This window comes from Hypanus sabinus, chromosome 14, assembly GCF_030144855.1.
Source record: "Hypanus sabinus isolate sHypSab1 chromosome 14, sHypSab1.hap1, whole genome shotgun sequence".
NCBI classification, from domain to species: Eukaryota; Metazoa; Chordata; class Chondrichthyes; order Myliobatiformes; family Dasyatidae; genus Hypanus; species Hypanus sabinus.
Window position 1 is genome coordinate 10,545,371 of NC_082719.1, and position 26,628 is coordinate 10,571,998.

The 26,628-nt window shown below is 39.5% G+C and overlaps 1 protein-coding gene across 2 annotated transcripts in view; it reads left to right on the forward strand.

The window, feature by feature from the left end:
- sec24d (SEC24 homolog D, COPII coat complex component) overlaps positions 1–26,628 on the forward strand; it is a 192,640-nt gene that overhangs the window by 78,353 nt on the left and 87,659 nt on the right. For both annotated transcript variants that reach the window (XM_059988769.1, XM_059988768.1), the window contains exon 9: positions 20,519–20,657. In XM_059988769.1, the coding sequence (XP_059844752.1) occupies positions 20,519–20,657 (139 nt within the window). The remainder of the gene's footprint in view (positions 1–20,518; positions 20,658–26,628) is intronic.

Genomic DNA, 26,628 nt, shown 5'->3' on the forward strand with positions numbered 1-26,628 from the left:
TCTGAGTTTCTTACAATTACATCTGTCAAATGCTGCATCCTTGTTGCATCTTGAAGTCTCTGTCAGAACCTGGAATTGAATTACACCAGTTTCAACTTCCTAAATGTTCAGGTCATGCTCCACTATGAGAGACTATTTCTTGTGGTCAGTTGAAGTCATTCTTTGGTCATCCCAACTGCTTACTATCTTTTAAGGAAGGTGCATTCCTGACAGATATACCTCCAATATTACTTCTTAACCACACCCTTTTGGTCTCCAGCCAAGACAGCTCAGCATCAGCATCAGGACAATGAAAACCAGAGGTGCACAGAAAACATAGTAGAGGCCACAGTTAATCTCCTTATTGTGATAAGGGGAAGAAGAGGTTCTCCAGTACACATTAGGCAGGAGCCTGAAAATACCTTGACACTCTAGTAGTGTACAGGTTGATAATGGGTGTTGTTGAGGGGGTGTAACCAAAGGGGTGTTGTTGAGAGGGTGTAACCAAAGTGACTGCTTTATTCAGATGCTATGGTGCAAAGAGTTTATTGTTGCAGAGGTGCCTGGTTGTGGGTGTTCCCAGGATTACATGGAAATGAAGTCTTGCCATGCACTCTAATACTGAAATTATGCTGGGATTACAAGGATGATAAAGGCCAGCATGGCTTGGTCAAACTTCCAGCTTGCTGCAAAATGGCACTGAAATGGCTCTTAGTCTCAAATTTCCTTTCAATTGTTGATAAGTAGCAAAATTGTGGAATTAAGTTTTTAGTTAGCTGAATTAAATTGACTCCCCAATATGTGATTGTGGTGAAACATTAAAAGCTAGTTAGTAAATCACAGATTCGAAATCTGCCTTAAACTGATAGGTAGAAAGTTATGGATCTCAAAACTAAAATATCATGATTGACGTGGCCAATAAAGAAATCTTGTGAAAGTACATAAATACAGTAAGAAAATATAATTTTGCCCCAATTATCAGAAGAAGAATGTAAAAGTCCAGAAGAATGTGTAGCATAGTCTGATGAGGATAATTTTAGAGATTGATGTGAATAATTGAAAATGAATGCTGGAACAGCAAGGGCTGTATTCCTGGAGATTACAAAAGGAATTTGTTTGAGTTGTGTAGTCCAATGAGGGGAATAGCCAAGGTAATTATGTGCAACATGAAATTCCTCTTCCTCCATAATCAATGCTTAGCCAACTGTAACTTTCAAATAGTTACTGTAGATAGGGGAGGAATTAACGTGTTTCCGTGCTAACTCGGGCACAGTAGTATAGTGCTTAGCACAATAGTTGAGTTTACTTCCCACTGCTGCCTGTAAGGAGTTTGTATGTTCTGCCTATGTTTCCTCCAGCTGGTCCAGTTTCCTCCCACATTCCAAAGCCTAGGTCATTGTAAATTGTCCTGTGATTAGGCTAGCTTTGACTTCGAAGGGTTGCTGGGCCATGCAGTTTGAAGGGCTGGAAGGGCCTATTCTGTGCTGTATCTCAATAAATAAATGAAGTTCTGAGACAACATGGATTTCAATAGAAATTAACTCACAAATCAATGATTCTGTTGTAAAAAAAAAGATCACTCCCTACTTGTACATAGTTCTTTCCTTTTGCTTATTTTTTCTTTCCACTCTTTTCTATAAGTGTACACCCCAGATAAATACTTTGTGGAGATTTTGTGATTTATATGTACAATGTCTGAAATACATCTTATAGAAATGTTTGTTTGATGAACTTCAATAAAAGAATAAATTACAAAGAACTATGAAAATATTGCGACAAGATATAATTTTGTACATAATTGTATGGTGCACTTTCAGGAAAGTTGGACTTTGTAAAGTGAGTTCCTGATGTAATAGAGCTGTACAGCATAGAACTGGGTCATTCATTCCGAGTCTTCCATCCTGGCCACAATGCCTATCTGTGCTAATTCCATGAGTCCATATTAGGCCAGTGCGCATCTACTTCTTTCCTATCCAAGTATCTATGTAAATGTCGTGTATACATGTAATTGTGCCTGCCTCGACCATTTCCTTTAGCAGCTTGTTCCATATACCTTTTACCTTCTGTGTACAACAAAAACTTGCCCCACAAATCTCCTTTAAATTTCTCTCTTCTAAAGCCTATGCCCTCTGGTTTTAGATTCCTTCACCTTGGAAAAAAGACTCTGAGTTGCTACTTGTATGATAGATAAGACGTTAATTCCCCTCCTAAAGTTTCTCGTGCTTTCGTTAGAATAGAAATTTTTAAATTACTGAAAATAACACAGAAATCCCTGTCCATAACATTTTCTCAAAAAAAAACACCAGCCTACCAGCCATCAGTAGACCCAAAAATCCCATTTGTTTTAAATTTTACTTATTTGTAATTCCATATGCAACAGTTTTCACCTCGACAGGAAATAGAGCATGCCTACAGAATCTGATAATGGAGTAACAGATGTGCCCTGGCAAAACAGAAATCTTTTGAAGTTTCACCAATAGATTTGTCATATTTGTGAAATTGATACATATTAGATCATTCAGATTTACATTTTTGATAAAATAGTTGAGAGTTCTGTGAAACATACTGTGTCTGAATTTTTATAGCTTACAACGTCACATCTTGAAGTTATCCCTGACTTTTCTGGGCTAATCCAACTCTGCCTGAAATGTTACTTACTCAAGTACTCAAAAGTAATTGACATTAAAAATTATATACTTGTTTTTAACCTCAGACCTTTCAAGTCAGGATGGTACTGAAGTCTTCATGAGGCCAGAATATATCAGGATATATCGGTATCAGTAATCAATCCCATCCCAATCCAGAAGTGTGAAGCCCTGGATACATTAACTTGAGATTTAGAAAATCAATGAAACAATTAAGAAGCTTTAAACATTGATATAAATATATTTTAATTTATTTTAAAAATAAATATATTTAAGGAAGCTCAGTTAATTGAAAACATACTTAAACTTGCATGGGTTCTTGGGAGCTCTCCATTAAAATTGTTGTTTATGTTATTACTATTGCAACTCATGGGGAATTGCAACATTTACTTACTAACAGTGATTCAGATGGAGGCCATTCATCCCATCAACTTCATACAAGCTCCCATCACAAAATTCCATCAGACCCACTGCTGCCCATTTTACTGTAGCTCTGCTATGTAATCTCTTTCTCAAGTAAACAGGAAAGAGTAGCACTTCTGGTGAAGGGGCTTGTCGTATCCACTCCAGGGCAGCTCACTCACCAATGGACACTCAGCTCTCACCTGTGACTCCCAGCTGCTGTTCATATGCAACAGTGGCCACACCACTTCAGCACGTGGGCTAGACCAGGTGAGGATAGCCACCAAGAACTCTCCCGGTGAAATAGGGACATGCCTGTCCTAGCACATGAAATCAGTTACAGCGGACTGGATGGATAAGATCAACAGTGAGGACCAGTGGCTAGGAAGGTGATACCAGAATGCTGCATGGAGAGTGAAGTGCTTGACAAAGCACCAAAGATATCATGGTCATCTGTCGCAACCAAGGAAGACCCCAGATCGTGACGCTTGTTTTACCACTGGACCGAACTTCTGAGGTCAAGAGAATAGAACTTCTGCAGTGTAACGGCTTTTCCACTTTAAAAACTCTCCCACCTAGATTTCCTGTTATCATTGGACAGAATGGATAGCCACCACCACAAGTCTATCAATTCACTTCCTTTTTTTCAGTAAGTTTTCAGTAACCAGTTAATCAGTTTGGGATGTGGGAGTAAACGGAACACCAGCAGAAATCTATGCAGTCACAGGTAGAATGTGCAATCTCCACATCCAAGTTTGCATCAGGCCATGGTCCGGGCAGCTGTGATGCGGCTGTATTAGCTAATAGGCTACCATGTCTTGTATATTGAGGTTGAGCTATGTGGCACTTCCAGCATGAGGAGATGCTTTGGCGATATCGACACTGAGAATTGCCATCATTTGCTACAGGGCTACTGGTAGTTTTTATGATGGTACTGAACTGTGCAAAAGTCTTGGGTCCCCTATTTTTTTTATATAAAATTTGACTTATGTGGTTATTTTTTGTCTTTTGCATTAGTGTATCATTTCTCCATGGCATAATAAGAAGATTCAGCATTTAGGGGGAAAGAGAATGGGATGGAGAGGTCAGTGCTATGAAATTGTCTCTACAAGCCACGTTACCCAGCAATCTCCCAATTTAATCCTTGCCTAATCATGGGACAGTTTACAATAACCCATTCACCTACCAACTGGTACATCTTTGGAATTTGGGAGGAAACCCACGTGGTTACGGGGAGAACACACAAGCACCTCACAGGCAGTGATGGGAAATGAACCCGAGACTGTACTGTGAAATGTTGTGTTAACCACTTTGCTGCGATGTGTTTATTAGGGTTTCTGTAATACCAACATTCTGGGTCAACTTTACTACTTTGTGTCATTTAACTCTGCCTGTTGTGTCCAAATGAAGAGTGGGCAGCACTTAGACCAGAAGGCAAGCCATTTATAATGCTCTGGTTTCTAAGGACATGTTGTTACACTCGATCCTTTGTGTACTCCATGTGTCAGGACACTTGTACTGATTTCTTCTAAGGCTGCTTCGTTAAGTGTGTGATATTTAACATTTTGTTGTCATTCATCTAAGTGATTTCAGACATGGCACCATCATCTGCTTTGTACTAGTGAAGTTGTCGCCCGTTTATAATGCCTTCCCTGTACGGCATGTATTGCAGCATTGTAGAAGTCCTGTTTAAACTCACATCCTCTAAATTTGTGTGCCATGTCTTGTCATGTCTGTGAAATATGTATAAAAAACATCTTGCACCTGAAGTATTTAAATATATCCTTCAATATTACTTGGTATTGTTATTTATTGTTACTTTATTTGAACTGGCTTGGAGGGAAGGGGAAATTGGATAGATCAGGATTAATCAACAGTGGGTTTGAACACCTGGAAGGGAATACACTTGAAGGATTGGTGCTCCAGTATTTCAGTGTTTAAAACTCACTGGAATTGCAGAGAATGATGAGTGGTGAGCGTGTGAGATGTGACAATGGTAGTAAGGGGAGGTTAGGGGGGAAGGAGTTGATACAGGGGAGTGGTGAATGTGGGCAGAGCACATAATGTGGACTGCTGAAGGGAGAACCAGTGGAGGAGATCCACTGGTAATTGTGGAAAGTAATGGCAACATTGACTTGCATGTATGTAGATACCTATGAATTTTCAGCAGCTGCCCAGATAGATTGGGTCCAATAACACTAGATTTTTTTCAAAAGTGTTACTTCCTCAAAAATATTTTTGTTTATGATAGACCATTTGAAACTGAACTCAAATATAATTTCAGACTACTTGTACCATATAGGAGTTTGGAGAAACAGGAAATTAACTTTTATTGAATATAATGTGTTTAATTGCATAGCCATGCAATAGTTCAACTCAGCTAAAAATGTTTTGTTGATAATTTTAATTTGTACTCTGTGTCTGAGTCTTCTTGCTTAGGCACCCAACAGTAATCAGCAGCATTAATGGATTTCCCTGATACCATTTCTCCATGACCTGGTAAAAACTTTCACCATGCTCTTCACTAACAGTGCCAAGATTTGCAGGGAAGAAAACTAAATGGGGATGTAGAAAATATATCTTTAGTGACATGTTACACTTCATGGTTTCAGCTTACATTGTGGGCAATGTTTTAATTGACTAGAAAGAAGAATTGAAATAACAAATACAGGCAGTTTTTAAAAAATGGTGCATGATAAGGAAATGTTATGGTGATTTTCATGATCAGAACCCAAAATCCATAAGATACGCTGAAAAGTATTCAGGATGCAAAATCTTTGTTGTCCAATGTAGTTAATATGAAAACAGGCATTAGTTTTTTAATTGAAGACCTATTGCAATTTTCTCAGAGGTCTACCATACACAACACATAACTGGTATCCAATGAGGAATTTTTCCTGCCCTGTATTTTACTAAATATGCACAGAGACATCATTACCCAAAAGCAGAATTAGCAGGTCCAAGGCAGATGCTAATAAATTAATCTCACCACTGGTGAATGTGTAGATGAGACTGACAGGATGCTGCCTGGGTTGGTGCAATTCAGCAATATGGAGGCTCGATGTAGGTTGGGATGGAGATGGCTGAGGGAGGTAAAATTACAGGAGGCAAAGATAGGGTTTATAGTAAGAAACTTTTGTGTATACAGAGGGGGTATTAATTTAAGGTAAAGGAAAGGAAATTTACTGTTAAGGAAGATTTTTTCACCCAGAGGGTAATTAGACCCTGGAAGATACTACCTAAAAGTGGGTGCTGCAGGCAGAGACTATAACAACAATTTAATTCAGATAGAGAAAATTTGATTATGGATGGGTACCTGATGGTTAGCATGAACACAATGGGCTGAAGGGCTTACTTCTGAGCTTTATGTCGATGACTATAAAATATAACAGAGAAATTCAGGTGGATGATGATAGGGGAGGTGGATATTTGTGCCTGCTATTACCCACTTGAATTTACTAAATAACTTTTCAAGAAGATATATTGTTTAGGCATGTGAAGATAATAAGTGTACTTAATTAGTTAATGGAAAGGGTGCAGACATACCTTGGTCCTTACAAGGCCAAGGACACTGGAATGACAGCTTGGAGATTTTCTAGGTATGGATTCACATGCTAGAAATTGTATCACAGTGTGATGTTTTCATTGACACATTGATACAGTACCTTGAAAAAGTATTCAACGCCCAACATTTTGTTCACATAAATGAGTATTACAAACCGGGATTTTTATCAGTTTAACTGAGTGTCTTGAGGTCTTTCCGGAGATATTTGATCAGGTTAAGATAGCGTAATGCTGTTTTTTGGCCAGAAAGATCTGCAGTCCACACATCAGTGGATTCAGATGAAGCAAGGACAGTGGAAGTAGGCAAACCTATTGTCTTTAATCTTGCCAAGTGTTTGAAGGAAATGGAGATGACCATTTTATGAGATTTTGTCCTTGCAGGTTTCCTCCCCCCATTTTGTGAACTCTGAACTGATTCTTGCTCTGGGGTAATCTGATCAGAGCAATTGAAGCTTCATCTAATGATCTATATCTGAGACCATTCTCAGATGAGTAGCTGTTTATTACGTAAACTGAGAATGCTTTCCAGAGAAGCAATCCACAATCTTGTTAGACTCGTTGCTTGGGTATCTAGTTCAACTGGTTTGGACCATTCAGGGTTGAAAGTAATGAAGGCATGATGGGGTGGGCAGAAATCACAGAAGAATGTTGGTTGAAGCCCTGGATCAGAATTAGTAAGAAGGTGACCCAGATTAGGAGTCAGGAGCTTCGAAGACAAAACAGCAGGTAGCTCTTCAGAGACCAACCATTGCAGAAGTGGAGGACCCCATAGACATGTAGAGATTGGAGCAAGAAGACGAACAACCAGTGTAGACTCCTCTCCCGAGTAATATCTTGTCTCTTCATTGACTATTCATGGAGGGTCAGAGAATCATGTTGGGTGTGCACATAAGTAGTTAGTTCATGAAACTACATGCATTTTAGTTGAGATAATAATGGTTACTTGTCGGTGAATACAGATTCTCTCTGTGTCTCTCTGATCATTATTACTAAAGGGCAGATCATTATAACGCTCCCCTCCGCCATGCAGTGCAGTAGGGATGGTATTACCTGGCTGATGCGCAGAGTTAGATTACGCTACACATAGTGGTTAGTGGTGAGGCCAAAAAGTTCCACATTAGTGCCATCCGACCAGAAGACCTTCTTCCACATATTTACTGTATCCTCTAAGTGACACTTTGTGAAGTCTTTATGGGCAAAGATATACTTTTTTAAAGTGGTATGTGTAGCATATATCTAATACTGTGCATTGTGCTATAGAGATGATTTTCAGCAGCAAGGACTGGAAATCTGGTGAGGATTGATGGGAAAATGAATACTGCTAAATATAGAGAGATCCTGGACAAAAGCCTGCTTGCCTCTGCCAGAAAGCTTAAACTGGGGAGGAAGTTTTATCTTTCAGCAGATAGTGACCCAAAGTACACTGCCAGAGCAACCATGGAGTGGCTTCAAATGAAAACTCATGTCCTTGAGTGGCCCAGTCAGAGTTCTGACCTTAACCTGAGTGAACATCTTTGACAAGACCTCAAAATTGCTGTCCTCTGCCGCTTCTGAACTAACCTGGCACAGCTTGAGCAATCTTGCAAGGAGGAATGGGCAAATTTTGCTCCATCACGTTATGCAAAGCTAATAGAGACTTATCCAAAAAGACTACTGGCTGTAATCACTGTGAGAGATGGTTCAACCAATTACTGAGCAAAGAGAGATGAATACTTTTGAGCTACTGACATTTCAGTTCTTGAATTTTTAGTTTTTCATGCTTTATAATTTTCCCTGTTTTTTGGGCTCAACTGATTAAAAAAAAGTATGTGAATTACAATATAAATTCTCAATTAACTTTGTCAAAGTCCCTGTTTGTAATACTCGTTTATGTGAACAAGGGGAAGAGGACCGAATACTTTTTCGAGGCACTGTAAATTTTTACTTTAATGCCAATTGTAAACTATACGTGTGTGTTGCTGCTTCATGCAGTTCCAGCACAGCCCTTCAGGCACTCACACAGAGAAGCATTACAGAGACACAAATGAGCATAAAGTGCATGATCAACATTGTGGTGAAATTGTAGAGCAAAAACATGCTTCATGAATGCTGTGAGGTTCAAACACAGAAGCAAGCCTTTAAATGGAAACAGTGTAAAAGCCCACCACTACCTGGGCTGAATGAGTGACTTGAATCCACTGGGACAGTCCCAAGTTTGCTCTTGCACAGGGTAAGATTTTACTAGATGAGTAGGCGCAGTTTGCAAAGGAGTCTTTTACTGGGTGCCTTCCATTAGCATCCTGTTTCCATCTAGTTAAATTATGGGTAGTGTCTGCCACTCGGAAGTTGCATTGAGAATCTCCCAGAGGATTTGTAGCAGGAGGCCTGGCAATCATGATATTAATTCGTCAGGTATGTGATTGCCATGCAAATTTGAATTTTGCATTGCAGGTTTCAAAAAGATTAGTATAATCTAAGACACCTGGCCTGTATTGTTTTTGCATGTGTCCCTACACAGTGAAGAATTTTTTCTCCCCTATCTGATCCTTAGGTTGACCCAGCATGAGATGAGTGGTGATCCTCCCTGCAAATGAAGTTAGAGGGAAAGAAATTGGGTTCCAACTAGAATCATGACCTGATTCTTTCTTCTTTCTGACTACTTAATTTTTCTCACTTCTAATATTTGCGTAATTGTATATCTGTGCACTTGTAATGCTACTGTGACACTGCAATTTCCTTTGGGATCAATAAAGTATCTATCCATCAATCTAACACTGGAATAAAAGGCAATTTTTTGTATTTAAATATTTGTATATTGTCTTTTAAGGCAAGTGCAGGTGTTTGATTCTCTGCCACTTCCTCGTCCCTTTCCTCTGACAGTGACTAGTTAACCAATATTTGCATATTCACTGATGGTGATTAGCTTCCACTGATTGCCATTGGCATATAAAAACACAAGAAACCACCTACTTTCTAAATTAACTGCCTCATATGCCTCAGATGAGGAAGTTGATTCATCACAATGGCTTCCAGCCCCACTATTCTGTCAGAAGTGTGGCTAATAAGTGGCATCAGATGTAGAGTAAGCACAAGGAAATCTGCAGATGCTGGAAATTCAAACAACACACACAAAATGCTGGTGGAACACAGCAGGCCAGGCAGCATCTATAAGGAGAAGCACTGTCGACGTTTCGGGCCAAGACCCTTCTGTCCTGACCTCTTGGTCTCAGCCCAAAACGTCGACCGTGCTTCTCCTTATAGATGCTGCCTGGCCTGCTGTGTTCCACCAGCACTTTGTGTGCGTCATCAAATGTAGAGCACAGGTTGTAGTTGTCTGGTTCAGCTTTGCTTTTAAGAAAAAAACAAAACAACTTCATTTTTTTAAATTGTCTTTGGGTCTTTAAGCAGCTGCCATTGCTCTCCAGACTAGTGTAGTCATAAAACAGATTGATTTGTTTGTTTCACATAGATGTTTCTTTTCGCTCTTTAATTGATAGCATTAGATAAGAATTTTCTTTCCAGACAGAACTGTTTCCCACTCTCTCCACTAAGTTAATGGTTACTAGCCAGAAACAGCAACTACATGAAAGTCATGAAATTTTCTGTTCAAAAAGATTCCTTTAATTAACCATAAAAGTTTATTCAATGTAGGCCTTTATATACAATATATTAAAAAAAATTCTAACCTGAATTGTGTGAACGATTGAGGGAAGGTGAACAGAATGGTTGAACATGGTATCATAATATGCTTCTGTTATAATGAGCAATAAGACGAAGTCTGCAGATAATCTGAGAATATAATGGAATGTAAAATCGGGGATCATGCAAAATATGTTGCTGAAGCCCCACACCCATTTAGCATTAATGCATTTAATCTGTCACATTGTTTTCTGTCAGCTTGTAAATTCTACAATGATGATTGTGAGGTTTTCCTGAAACAGGAAGCTTCATCTTCTGTGTTCGACTGTTGTACTGAGTAGGATGAATTGAGGAATGTGTCCCCCAAATCTCAATGAAGAATACAACTGGATACTCTTTCTCGAGTTGGAAGAAAATCAGGATTCCCAGCACAGCTGCTAGACCCAGTAGCACCTCCCCATTGTACAGTCTGAGGAAATGCAGAAGCAAATACAAGTTAATTTTAAACCAGCACCACCCCTTTTTCACCTTTTCCGTCCAACATTATTACAACTGTTGTCTAGAATCTCTTCATTGATTGTGCTTCAGCCTGTCATTATAAAGGTAAACTTGACTTTCTACATTAGTAGAGAAAAGTTATTTTGCTTCATTTACAGTGTGTTCATATGTCATGATCTCCATTTCCATTGACTGAAGATCAAGTGAGGTGCATAATGGACAACTAATCTGATTTATTGTTGCCCCAGTTTCTCAAAACCATTCTGAGATCATTCATTGTGTCCTTTGACCATCCACTCAGGCCCTGTGTGTGCCCATTCCTACAACAATCCCAGTTCATGCTGTGTATGTATGAATTGTTCAGACAGATGCTGGAAGTGCTTATGACCACAGGCCACATGTTCAAAATTACCCAGGCGCAACTAAGAAAAAAGACAGTAAGTAGAAGTATATATTGCAATTGGAGATGGCAATATAATGCATTTTGCAACAGGCTTTCAACACCATGTGGTGAATGATCTCCTGCATACACACAGCTTCTGGAGGTATGGGACCTATTTGATTTGTAATGGTCACCTTTATGCATCTCAGTCTTTCTTTTAATACTGCTTAACTGCCTATATTTTGAAAACAGGTGTTGTCCCGAATGACTGGTCACAACATGCATTTGGAATTCATTATTTCATTTCAAAAGATCTATCGGCATTTTTTTTTGAAGTAGTGAAGACTCATTTGATTCAGATTGAATGCTTAAAAGTGAAAATTGCAGCAATTTTGTGCAATGTAGTTCATAGTAAATATATATCAATCTGCAGTGCAAAGGAAGAAGTCAAAAATAAGCTTGCAATTTACAGTGGTATGAAGTCAGTTGACTGACATTCATCAGTGTGCACAGTTTGTGATTAAGCACTTATTACTTCAGTCACAAAACAGGTGAGAGGGTGAGAGCTTGCTTTGCTGTTCTGCTGAACATGGTGGACATGCTATGCTGGTGCTGGAATGTGCCTCCTGCACACCTTCAGGTTGTATTGTTTGTTAACACAAATGACATATTTCAGTGTATATTTTGAATGGCAGATTTTCTCCTCAAAAAGGTATTACAGTTTTTACAACAATCCGGTACTTCTCTGGATATATTTTTTATTTTAGTGTCAGATTAAAGGTCCTCCCCAGGACCCATGCATGTGAATGAGCATTTGGAAGATTGGCTGCTGCAAGGCTGTGATAGCTCCTTCCAGCTGGAAACTCAATTCATGACAGCAGTCACGAGGAAATCTGCAGATGCTGGAAATTCAAACAACACACACAAAATGCTGGTGGAACACTGCAGGCCAGGCAGCATCTATAAGGAGAAGCACTGTCAATGTTTCGGGCCAAGACCTGACAAAGCCACGTCGACAGTGCTTCTCCTTATAGATGCTGCCTGGCCTGCTGTGTTCCACCAGCATTTTATGTGTGTTGTCATGACAGCAGTTCCAGCTTGTAATGTCCAGATGATGAACAGTGCTGTAATCTGGGAAAGGAGTGCACTAGAAATCTTAATTTCACAGTTACTTTGGGAACTTCAGACTTAGTTCTCTGGTTTGTTAGACTAGACTCCTGGATTGGGATTTCAGTAATTTACATATTAAGCTACCTCTGGCAACACTTCTAACTTTATGAGAATCAAATTGAATCATTGAGAAGTTGGAAGTGTCATAAACGCAGACCGGCTTGTTGGCAGAACTGACATTCTGATTCAAACTATTGTGCAATGATATTTGGTGCTGCAATAATGTACCATTTAATTTAAACTCTATAAAGAGTATTCAGTGCACTAGAAACTTAACAGATGTTCGTAAATATACATCTTATTGATATTTAAGTGAGATTGCAAACTGTTGTAAAATCAGAATATAATAATTGTAGTATATTGTGTGAAATTCTGTTTCTAATGTTGTGAAGTTTTTGGAGCAAAGTTGTCTCTATGTAGAAACATAGAAAACCAACAGCACAATCCAGGCCCTTCGGCCCACAGAGCCATGCCAAATATGTCCTTACCTTAGAAATTACCTAGGGTTACCCATAGCCCTCTATTTTTCTGAGTTCCATGAACCTGTCCAGGAGTCTCTTAAAAGACCCTATCGTATCTGCCTCCACCACCATAGCCCATCCCTCGCACTCACCACTCTCTGCATAAAAAACTTAACCCCTGACATCTCCTCTGTACCCATATCCACGCACCTTAAAACTGTGCCCTCTCATGCTAGCCATTTCAGCCCTGGGCAAAAGCCTCTGACTATCCTCATGATCAATGCCTCTCATCATCTTATACACCTCTATTAGGTCACCTTTCATCCTTCATCACTCCAAGGAGAAAAGGTCAAGTTCACTCAACCTATTCTCATAAGGCATGCTCCCCAATTCAGGCAACATCCTTGTAAATCTCCTCTGCGCCCTTTCTATGGCTTCCATGTCCTTCCTGTAGTGAGACGACCAGAAGCGGGGTCTGACCAGGGTCCTATACAGCTGCAACATTATCAAATATTAAACTGTTTATTAAATGTTTCACAAAAGTGAAATAATTATTTTAATGTGGGTGGAAATTCACAAGGATAATTCTGAGATATTATGATTTCAGTTACAGTTACAATTGAAAAGTAGCTATGGTATTGTAGAGTTAATGGTACGATTTGCAAATGCAATGGGCATCTGGTTATTTTAAACAAGTTGGGAGAGCTATGTATGATTTTCCCCACCATGGCAGTTTATATTAAAACTGCAGTTACTTATTTCTCATACTGACTTACAAATATACAGTGGATTCCAGTTAACTGGGACACATCACATCGGGACCAGTACATTTGGGCCAGTTAAGTGGCTGCTTCAGTTAGCCAAAATTTTATGGAAATAGTTTTAAAAAGAGAAACTACTGTTTTATTGCTGTTTTGTTATGTTATGATTGCACTGCTCCTGGGAAACGCTGTCTCATTCTGCCCTGCAGAGTTGATGTACGGTTAGAATGACAATAAAATTTTTGAATCTTGAATCTTTTTGAATCTTAATAAGTAACAAATTATGTGCTTAAATGAAACACAGAACAAATTATAACATTACCAATAGTATGGCAGTTCTATAAACTGTGAATTAAATAATTAATAGTTATCACCAAAGGAATTCATCCAGTGAATGCTGCCATTTTCCTTTGATTGACTGTGAATGAACAGAACCAGTGCAGACACCTAGTGCAGATAATGGACTGCCTTCATCAAATTCAAAGTAAAGTTCACCACACTCATCCCTGAGTTTCTATTTCCTGTGGGTACACCCAGCAAATTTATAGAATAGGAACTATAACAGGATCAGTGAAAGATCAAGTAGAGTGCAGAAGACAACAAACTGGGCAAATGCAAATATAAATAAATAGCAATAAATAACGAGAGCATGAAATAACACAAGAGTTCTTAAAGTGAGAGCATTGGTTGAAGAAACATCTCAATAGATGAGTCTAATTAACCCCATTTGTTCAAGACCCTGATGGTTGAGGGGTAGTAACTGTTCTTGAGCGGGTGTTGTGAGTCCTGAGGCTCCTGTACCTTCACCCAGACAGCAGCACTGAGAAAAGATCATGGCCTGGGTGGTAACACTGCTTTCCTATCACAGCATTTCATATAGATGTGCTCAGTGAGTGAAAGGGCTTTATTCATATTACACTGGGCCAAATCTACTACCTTGGAAGTGGGCTCCTCTCACTTCCATCAAACAAAATGTGTAGCCATGGGCATTCATGTGGGGCCCTGCAATACCCGCCCTTTTGTTGGTGATGTGGAACAGCCCACGTTCCTAGCCTACACTGGTGTCCGTCCCCCACTTTTCCTACACTACATCAACGACTGCATTATTGCTGCTTCCTGCACCCATGCATTATTCCTGCATCGACTTCATCAACTTTGCCTCCAACTTCCACCCTGCCCTCAAATTTACTTGGTCCATTTCCGACACCTCCCTCCCCTTTCTCAGTCTCACTGTCTCTATCTCTGGAGGCAGCTTATCACCTGATGTCTATTACAAGCCCACATACTCTCACAGCTACCTGGACTATACCTCTTCCCACCCTGTTGCTTGTAAAAACACCATCCCCGTCTCTGAATTCCTCCATCTCTGCTGTATCTGCTCTTCGGAATAGGCTTTTCATTCTAGAATGAAGGAGGTGTCATCCTTTTTCAAAGAAATGGACATCCCTTCATCCACCATCAACGTTGCCCTTAACGGCATGTTTTCCATTTCACACTCGTTTGCTCTCACTCCATCCTCCCACCACCCTACCAAGGATAGGGTTCCTCTTGTCCTCACCTACCACTCCACCAGCCTCCACGTCCAGCACATAATTCTCCCAAACTTCCACCATCTCCAACAGGAACCCATCACCAGACACATCTCTCCCTCCCTACCACTTTCTGCTTTCTGCAGGGATTGCTCCCTACATGACTCTCTCACCCCAGTGATCTCCCTCCTTGCACAAGTGGGACAAGTGCTACACCTGCCCCTACACCTCCTCCCTCACTACCATTTTGCGCCCCAAACAGTCCTTCCAGGTGAGGCGATACTTCACCTGTGAGTCTGTTGGGGTGATATACTGTGCCCAGTACTCCTGGTATGACCTTCTGAATATCAGTGAGATCCGATGAAGATTGGGAGACTGTCTCATTGAGCACTTACGTTCCATCTGCCAGAAGAAACGGGATCTCCCAGTGGCCACCCATTCCCATTCCCATTCTGATATGTCTATCCATGGCCTCCTCTACTGTCGCGATGAAGCCACATTTAGGTTGGAAGAACAACACCTTGTATTCTGTCTGGGTAGCCTCCAGCATTGATTTCTCGAACTTCCGGTAATGCTCCCTCGCCCTCTCCTTCAGCATTCCCTGTCTCCTTTCCCCTCTCTCACTTTATCTCCTTACCTGCTCATCGTCTCCCTCTGGTTCTGCTTCCCTCCCCTTTCTCCATGGCCTTCTATCCTCACCTATCAGACTCCCTCTTCTCCAGCCCTGTATCTCTTTCACCAATCAACTTCCCAGCTATTTACTTCATCCCTCCACCTCATCTTGTGTTTCTCTTTCCCCTCCCCCACCTTTTAAATCTGCTCCTCATCTTTTCTTTCTCCAGTTCTGCCGAAGAGTATCGACCCGAAACATTGACTGTACTTTTTTCATAGATGCTCTCCAGCATTTTGCGTGTGTTGCTCGGATTTCCAGCATCTGCAGATTTTCTCTTGGTTTTGACCATCTGTAGGATTTTCTGTTCAAAGGCATTGGTGTTCCCATATCAGGATGCGATGCAGCCAGTCGATACACTCTCCACTACACATGTATAGAAGTTTGTCAAAGTATTTGAAGTCATGCCGGATCTCCACAGACTCTTAATGAAGTAGAGGCGTCCTCACATATTCATTTTCACTGTAATATTCAAGATGATTGTTGATTCCTTCAAATTCTTTGTAGTTCCTAACATGTTGAAGTTATAAAATCATTTCATTTTTTACTCTGGCCTTTTTCTCATATCTCCAAACCTGAATGCTTGAACCCACAGTGAGCTAAGCAGTTCTGAAATGTCTTGCTGCTTATTTCTCGCCAACTATCAGTGACAAAAATCACTGCTTTTTGAACACAAGCGCACACAACTGGTGCTATTTAAAAACTGTTTGCTCTAAGCACGGTTTAGTGTCTAATGGTAACACGAGTATGCCACCCCTGTTACTTATAAACTGTTCGGCAACAGCCTCCTGTCCCAACGAAGTGACACAAATAAACAAAGGAAGTCCAGCTAATTTCACAATTAGTTTCTGTGCTTTAAGAGTTGACTCAAATAAGTGGCAGCCCTGATGACCCAATTAACTGAAATCCCCTGTATTGCAATTTCTGCACAATCACTGGTTTGAAAGCCACTTCATGTTGTTCACATTGTGACTTGACACTCTACTAGCACTTCTCGTGATATGAATAATCATTGCATGATTGCTTTTAGTCAGTTCCACTGATGGAACCATTATGTAAAATTCCAGAACGAGGAGATCAGCAGCTTGGCTGCAGGTTAAATCACATGTGCACATGATTATCTAGAGTAGCTGGAACATAGTTAATATTTTGGTGTTCCTACCTCACCACAGGTTAGAAAATCTACACAAATAAGTAATCAGTAAATCTTGCTGACAACACAAAACAACGTGTGCTTCAAGTAAATTCGGGTATTTCTCTGATGGAAGATGTTAGTAAGTAATTGCCTTCCAGATGCAAATAAATGTTCCTTGGGTTGATGATCAGTTTGTGTTCCCCTTATCATGAGTCATGAAGTAGATTTTGCCCTTTCTCTGATATTTTCTATCATTTGAGTGTGTGTAGCCAGTGTGACAAGACATTTAATGGACAGGCTTTTGCTCTTTGCATTAAAAGAGCTGACTGGAAGTGAACCCATGCCAGGTGTTTGCCATGGAATTGAACTACTAAACTGGAAGTCCCTAATGACAAGTTAATCAATTGATTATACACTTATGTCTAGTTGCACTGGTCATATTCCAATGTGATCCTGTCTATGCCCTGCAATCCAAAAACTCACTTCAGATCAAACATAGGGAAATATTTTTGTGCTCCATCATTCAGTTTCAAAGCCATTTGAAGAGTTCACATAATCTGTGATTTATTCTGGTTTTGTTAAATCAAGCAGCACTTCACAGATATGCATGTTGTATTTAATTTTGGTCAGTTCCAGATTTTATGGAATATTTTTGGACAGCCTCAAATGTAGTGCTAGTGATACAGAGTTTCCAAGATGGGACAGCTGTTTTCCTGGTGAGCAAGATTTTATTTCCCCCTGCCGTTATCACATGTCCATGATCATCTGAGCAAAATAATTTATCAAATGCTCCCTCCTCTGGCTGATCATCTATCTCCCATGGTGTTGCTCAGTATGCTTAGGAGGAGGATTCCACCACTCTTTTTTAAATGACAGAATATTCATCTTGAAATCTTACCCACTTGCGTTAGTTTTGTTTCAAATGTTGCTTCTTGATTTACATAATAAATGTATTTTGATGCAGTCATTGTAAATATCCTGTTCCAATATAGAGAACTGTCAGTGGAATAGAATATTGTGTTCTCTGTGTATGGTATTGATGAATTTTTAACAATGCAAATATAATATTTTTGAAAATACTGAATGTTGTCATTTTGACTCTGAGAGTTATCTGGCCATGATTGCAAAAGATTTTGCAACTGGTGGTCACAACGGAGGTATTGTCATTGCTGTCTGCTTTGGAAAATTGCTGACAATTTTGAACAATATGCCACAGTTTTAAACTTGCTCAACAGTTATTCTCCAATGAGCTAGAGTTGTGACCGACATAAATACAGCTTAAGTGAACCATCTCGTGGCACTGAGAATATCCAGAGGATGTAGAATGGCACTTCGTTAGCAGTTTGTAAAAGATGTTGTGATTGTGCAGACTTCATGGATTGATTAATAACAGTCTAGAAATTCAAGTGCACCCAAAAGGGTTCATGGGAATTCCTAGGCCGACATATATCAAGCTTGGGTAGACTAGTTGGCAGTTCCACTGGGGCGTCATACCTTTTTAGGTTGTTAACTCTCCACAGCAGAATTTGTTTGAGGATTGGGTGATATTTAATGGGTATTAGCCATTTTTGGGATGGAAAATGTGTTCTGGAAGGATAGTCTTAGACTGGGTTCATGGGTTAATTGACCAGAGGTTATTTACCTGATCAGGCTACATCTCAGAGAGGAGAGCGATTGAAGCCCTCTGCTGTGGTCAGGCGTAGAATGAGGAGCAAGGAGAACCGTTGGAGCTGTGCTCTACAGTGAGTGCAAGTGAAGCAACTAGGAGCCTATTATTTGCTTTGGAGCAGAAGAGATGCAGCACAGGGACTCGGCAGATGGTAGAACTGTCTCGCAACTCTAGCATGCAGGGCTTTCATTCTAACCTCTGGCCCTTTCTATGTGAGGTTTGTACATTCTCCCATGACCTCATGGGTTTTCTTCCTAATTAACCAATCACTAAATTAGTGTGGTGTGTGGCGGGAGAATCAGTAATATTAAATTAGCATATCAGATAAAATCAGAACAGCGATGAGGAGGAATTTTTTTAGCCAGAGAGTGGTAAATCTGTGGAATTCTTTGCAACAGGCAGCGTGGAGCCCAAGTCTCTATGTATATTTAAGGCAAAGGTTGATAGATTCTTGATTGGTCAGGGCATGAAGGGATACAGAGAGAAGGCAGGATTGGGGCTGAGAGGAAAATTGGATCAGCCGTGATGAAATAGTGGAACAGACTCGATGAGCCAAATGGCATAATTCTGCTCCTATGTCTTCTGCTCTAAAATAGGCTAAGTTGGGGGGGGGGGGGGAGGTAGGATTGATCGGATTTCTTTGAGAATTGGCAGTGAATTAATGGGCCAAATTAGGGAAAGGGTAATTGGGGACGTCTGTCTTAAATCAGTGGGATCAGCAGCCAGAGCTTTGTCAATAAGGAGGATAAGAATCAGGGATTTGTTCTGTTGAACTAGGAGTGAGTAGAGGGATCCACGACCTGTACTTTTATTTATGGTTGATAAGAGTGGGTTTGGGACTTAAGCCATCGAAGGGCATCATCTTTCACTACCCACTCAACCCCACCAACCTCCATCCTCCTGCAATAACTCCATTAAACTTCTCGCCATTTGTGTGATAATTGATCTGATCTCAAACATATCGACCTTACAATGAGACCACTTGGCATTGAAGTAAGAAGAGGGAAAACCAGCCAAGCGATAACTGTTGAGCCTTGTTCTGCAACCTCTTCATAAAATATCTGTGTGCATTCTGTTCATGTGCAAACAAATGATCTTGGCTCTGATGCCATTTTCAGGGGAATAATTGACCATGATTATAACTTATCACACACATGTAAATAACCAAATTGGAGAAGTGGATAGTAACCATGCAAGCTGTTAGAAGCTTTCACTGTAAAAGGGAAAGGAGAAAACTTTTACAACTAAATATAGGAAAAAGCATAAAATTGCCTTCGCGAGGAAATCTGCAGATGCTGGCAATTGAAGCAACACACACAAAATGCTGATGGAACACAGCAGGTCAGGCAGCATCTATAGGAAGAAGCACTGTCAAAGTTTCAGGCCGAGACCTGTCATCAGGCCTAACTGAAAGAGAAGATAATAAGAGAGTTGCCTTGCTTGAATTGCTTCATTTTTATTTGTTTATTTGATGGGCATGCCATTGACGGTTTATAGCAACTTGGAATAGACCTTTCTTATCAATCTCATCAACTATACCATCGTTTATTTATCTTACTTAGAGATACAGTGTGCAGTGGGCCCTTCTGGCCCTTTCAGCCATGGGACCCAGCAACCTTGACAACCCTAATCCAAGCATGGGATAATTTACAGTGACCTTTCTGGTGTGTCTTTGGGCTGTGGGTGAAACCTGGAGCACTAAGGAAAACCCATGCATTCCACAGGAAGGACATTCAAACTCCTTATAGAGGACGCTGGGATTGATAGCGTCTCCAATGTCCCAAGCTATAATGGTGTGGCTCTGATTTCTATTGTATTATAAATCTAAATACTTAGTCAGAAGGATATGTCAGAATTGCCATTTAAAATGTCTGTTTCTGCTTCTAATACAGCTAACTTGTGGAAGTGTTTCCTATGAGCAATACATATAATGAAATAAGATCTGTGCTGAGAAAATTTAAGCTATTTACTTCACTACACTTAGGACTAGATTGATTTACATGTTATCAATTTTCTATTGTTTTCAATTTAACAGGCACCAATCTGTGTTGTGAACCATGGAGAAACTGGACCCATTCGCTGTAATAGATGTAAGGCCTACATGTGTCTATTAATGCAGTTCATTGAAGGCGGACGAAGGTACCAGTGTGGATTCTGCAGCTGTGTCAATGAAGGTTACTGATTAATTTTATTCTCTTGCCATCATAAATCTTATAATAACATGTACAACACAGCAACAATTTTTTGTCTTTGTATTGGATGGAGGAAATGAAATTTATATTGTTAGAACATTTTATTTTCAGCTCTCAAAGGTTTTGTCATATAGGCCTCAAGAGAGAATAAGTTGTAAGGTTATGAGGGGAAATGGAATTAATAGGAGTATTTTCCTGGGAGCTGATATGGAGCAAATGGGCTAAGTACTATCTCCTATATGGTAACAACTAACTTTACTCATATAGTGAGTTGTGTAGGCCCATTTTCAGGTGGAAAACTCCACAGCATGTGTTAAAAGCCTGAAACTCTGTGTGACTTCAGCGTCAGGGGTCATCAACAAAAGCTGACGAGCTCTGAAAGACAGGCAGAGGTCCAGAATTAGCTCACAAGCTGGTCAGGGCCAATTCCATGTTTGTGGTGACTCTCAGTTAGGTCACAGGAAGGTGACTATTGTGGATTAAAGAGGTTATCAAGTGTGCTGTGAAACCGGATGAACAATTCTAGCTGCAATTAAATTCAGATTGATCTAATTCAGCATTAATCAGGCTTTCCAGCCTGGTATCCACAGATCTCTTGGTTTATGGTAGGAGTACATGGCATAAAAATGGTTGGGAACCCCTGACTAAAACCGTTAGATAATGTGGCTTTAAAATAGACTCTTCTTCCTTTCTGGTACCGTTATATATTGTAATTGCATGGTTTAACGTTCCGGCTTAATTAAATATGACATAATTGAATTACTCTGTTCTACTACTAATGGATATTTCATAATCCTTTAAATGGTTAAGTTGGTTTATGTTTGATTATAAACAGGAGACTTGACTCTAAATGTATTTATTTCACCATTTTCTTTTCAGTCTCTGGCACATTTAAATGTTAACTTTACTCTGTCTGTTTTACAAAAACACTGCATAGAGTTTTTTCCACAAACCCACCAGATATGTGGAACTGATTTCTTTTATTGCCTTGTTTGATTTCTGCATGAACATCACTGCATTCCCTCCGATGGAAATCAAACCTTATTTGTTCAAAGAAAGATTGATTGGTGGAGTGTGTGAGCTGGGATTAAGTGGTTTAAAGTGTTTGGCTATTTTCCGAGTGTGTTGCCAAAACTGTTTGACTGGAACACATTACTTAAATTGGATTTTATTCACTTGGATCAATATGACCCTTTCCCATATAAAGTAAGCTTATTAACTCTGTATCTTAGTATCTCTCTTTCTCCTGCCACTCTACAAATCTTAGGGCAAATTCACATGATACTGAGCAGGAACATTAACATGTTTTTAAAATCACTAAAAGCAGACCACATTCAGAGTTATCTTATTTACATTGTGACATATCTGTTACTGTATTTAATATAAATACAGTGAAAGAATTAGCATGAGTTTTATTTAATATAAAATCACAACTTTTGTGATTATCAATGTTTGATCTGTAGCTGCTTTTATAGAAAATGAGGGAGGATGGAATTTGGAAATTTCTTGGAATTCACCTCAACCAACTGGTCCAGAAATTCTCCAATTGGATGTTTGTAACAACCCAGTGAAACCTGAGGCCCAGCAACTTTAATTCCAGATGCTATGGAACAGGAGAACGGCAGATTTTTCTTTTGAATTTTTTTCCCATGAACTCCCGACCTCAATCAGCATAATGGCTTCATTAAGGTTGCCAGTGAGTGGGATATCTGCGTGAGTGGACATTGGGAATGGCATCCCATTGCATTTCTCGAAGCTGATATTTAGTGGCCATCATTCTATTTCTAGAAGACTGAATAGGTCATAAGATCATAAAATATAGGGGCAGCATTAGGCTATTCAGCCCATTGCGTCTGCTCTACCATTTCATCATGGAGGATCCATTTTCCCTCTCAGCCCCAATCTCCTGCCTCCTCCCTGTACTCTTCATGCCCTGACTAATCAAGAATCTATCAACCTCTGTCTTAAATATACCCAAAGACTTGGCCTCCACAGCCACCTGTGGGAATGAATTCCACAGATTCACCACTCTCTGGTTAAAGAAATTCCTCCTTATCTCCATTCTAAAAGGATGTCCCTCTATCTTGAGGCTGTGTCCATAGGAAACTTCCCCTCTACATTCCCTCTAGCAAGGCCTTTTATCATTGGAAAGGTTTCAATGAGGTCACCCCTCATTCTTCTGCATTCCAGTGAATACAGGCCCAGAGGCATCAAACGCTTTTCATTTGACAAACCATTTAATCCTGGAATAGTTTTTGTGAAGCTCCTTTGAAGCCTCTCCACTGTTAGCACATCCTTTCTATGATAAGGGGACAAAAACTGCTGACAATGCTCCAAGTGAGACATCACCAGTGCTTTATAAAGCCTCAACATTACATCCTTGGTTTTATATTCTAGTTCTCCTGAAATGAATGTCACAATTGCCTTCCTCACCACAGACTTAAAATGCAAATTAACCTTTAGGGAATCCTACACAAGGATGCACATGTCCATTTGTGCCTCAGATTTTTAAATTGTCTCTTCATTTAGAAAATAGTCTGTCCTTTTATTTCTCCTATCAAGAGTGCATGGGTAGTGGGTGGTAATGTCAGTCACTTGCTAAGGATATAATAAGGCAATTGATTATCCTGAAATTTGATCTCATTTTACTTTAAAATAGCCAATAAAATATTGATGAATCAAGACCATACAGCTAGAGGTTACCATAAAAACAACTCTTGGTAGATAATTTCTTGATTTTTCTCCAGAGTCCAGGGAAAGAATATTGTACTTCTTGGCTTTCTGAGAACCTTTAGTGTGTGATGTAATAGATGAGCATGGTTTCCTGCATCAAGAGAAACTGCATGTAGTCTCTCTGACAACTTAATTGTAGTTGATACCTCCTAGTACCAAATGCAGCTGCAATCTATCCCAATCTTTATTTTATCCTCAACCTGTTATACATTGATAAATCCACACATAGGTAACCAGACAGACCTTTCTTTGGTTCAGACTGCAATTTCAATAACAGTTGTGAATCGTGAAGTTAAATCCACAGGGCAAACTTTCACCAAGCCCAACTGCATGATGGATGCTAATTTACCAGCAAACACATTGGGGTGTTAATGGATTATTCCCTCAACTCCACTAACTCAATGTTACAGCCTGTTTGCAGGGCTCAAGGGTTGGAACGGATGTCAAAATGAATGACCTTTCTTTTATTTTGAGCTTTAACTCCAAAGGCACCTTCACTTAAGCAAATTCCTGCTGTTACTTGAACCGGAAAGAATCCCCATTTAGTGTTTAAATGTGATCTTTGTTATCCTATAGAATAAACAAAATATAACATGTTTATATTTGTGCAACATAATTTAACTGTAAACTGCTTCTAAATGGTTTCTAAAGTACTTTTTGTTGTATTATTTCAACCGTTCTTTCACCATCTGGTAGCAACTATCCAGATTTCCCAGAAGATTCTTTTACTTTCACATGGCATTTAACTACCTCACTTTTCTGCAATTTCTTGCTGAATACAGTTCTGTATTATTTTCTGCCAACTACATTATTTTACCATTTCTTTGCCAGGTGTACTCCCCTCTCATATTTCTAATTATTCTGCATTTTATTTGAAGATCAAGCTTGTTTTGCAACTTTGCCTCCATCATTGTACATTAATTCTTTCTCCCCAAGCTGAACATCTTTGTGCAGGGTGAAACTATCTGTGGGGCACTGTTTACTAGATGTTCTACAATATAGTTAACTGTCCAACTTGTCCTTCCTCAGTATGGACCCTGGATGATAATATTATTACCTGCAGTGACTCATGTGTGCATTCCGCTATTCTGCTCCACAATGTTTTTAGATCCTTACATACCAGTTTCATTAGGACTGTGTCTTCTCTTATCGGTCCTTATTGCTACTCCTAAGTAGCACTTTATATGAAGAAATCTGTTCTCATATCTCTCTTCAATTCCTCAGTAATAAACCTAAACCAACTAACTTCCTAACCAGAGGAAAGTCATTTCCCACTCAGTCTAATCATTGTCTTGAGAGTACTTGTTAAATCTCTGTTTCAGTTTTATTTTGTGTTAGTGCAATGTTAGGGCATTTATTACTTTTGCTCTTAGAATCCTTCAAGGCCACAAGATTATCGGCAATTCAGATCCCTAGATCAATGACGTAACATTCTTGAACTGCAAGAGCTTCCCATTCATCGATACCAATCTGGTTAATGATCAGTAGTGCAATATTTTTTTAAGGGCTGTGTGAACTGGCTTTAATGCTTTCAAACTTTCTTTTTCAGCAAAGCATCACTGTAGCAAATGATTTGGGTGGTAAAGATATAATTGATCTTGCAGATTATTTGTTAATGAAAATCAGACTAGTTTTCAGGGGTTTATAGTTAAGACCCTCCTCCCAACACAACCTCTTACCAGACCTTCCCACACCAACACAACATACGTAAATACATATATGATGAGTACGCTATACATTCAGGGAGAAGAAGTTGCAGCGGTGAAGGAGTACAAAATACTTGGGTGTTCATCTTGACAACAGATTTGACTGGAAAACCAATACCAAGGCTGTTTACAAGAAGGGGATGAGTAGGTTCTAATTCTTAAGGAATCTGAGATCTTTCAGTGCGTGCATCAGGATGTTGGAGCTCTCTTTACCAGTCTGTTGTAGTGAGTGCAGTTTTCTTTGTGCTGCTTTATGTTGGGGGAGCAGCATCTATGCTGGTGATGCAAAAAGACTAAATAAGCTCATCAAATGGCTGGATCCATCCTTGGCTGTAAGCTAGACTCTTTTGAGTTAGTGGTGGGGAGGAGTCACTAAAAAAGCTGTTATCTATTATGGACAATCAGGCACATCCTCTCCAAGACCTACTGAATTAACAGCAGAGCACCCTTCCAAACACACTCATTCAGCAAGGATCATTATAGAAAATCTTTCCTACCAAATGCAATAAGCAAGTTCAACGGTTTATCTCTGTGCGACATCAGAACACACATCATAATACAATAGTCTCTGTTTTATTATTTCAACCCTGGAAATTATTGCACAGTATTGCACATTGGTAAATTATGATTGAACATATTATTAATCTGTACTCTGTTAGTAGTTAATATTATCATTATATTTATTATTATCGCTGTGTGTTTATAAATATTGCTACTGTAACAGAATATTTCCCACTTGTGATCAATAATAATAATAATTATTATAATTATTATTATGATACACATACACCTTTTGATAGATCAAGTTTCTATGTGAAACAGGTGGCTTAAATCAGAAGTGACATCTGATTGCTGACTGGTATAGCCACAATCTCATCAGGCCCATTGGGCAATATTTCCATGAATCAATGCCGGTCTGTTAGAGGTTTAGTTCCTTTAAAGTTGAAACTGTTGTTGATTTTGCACAGTTACAGCAATTTTGCATTCACTCCTTTTTCACTGACTGGTTTCATAGCCAGTGGAAAAATCTGATTTCTTGATGATCAGATGTACTGCTGTCTGAAGAGTTTAGTTGTCCCACTACTAGAATCAAAATGCTAGCTATAATACTATTACTGACAAGAGTAACAGGGCTTTATCTTTGGTAGTTGCCAATTCTATTACTTGCTTTCATTATCCTACACTGAAAGATTTTAACTTCAAAGCCTCAAAAGCCCCTGTAAAGGTTTATACTTTTGTTTGTTCTTTGGACGTGTGTGATACTGGAAGGCATTTAATGTCAGCCATATTGTATGTAACCTGAGTCTTGTGTAGTTAATACGGATAAACATTCACCATTCTAAAGTAATTATTTGCCATTTTACAATAATTCATGGTCATTTTCTTGGTGCCAACCCACAAATTACCAAATGTATTGAATTTATCATTGATTTGCCACTTTTCAATCAGCAATAAGTTCCAAAGCTCCGGCTATTTAATGGAGTTTTTACGATCTACAGCTTGGGCTCTCACTG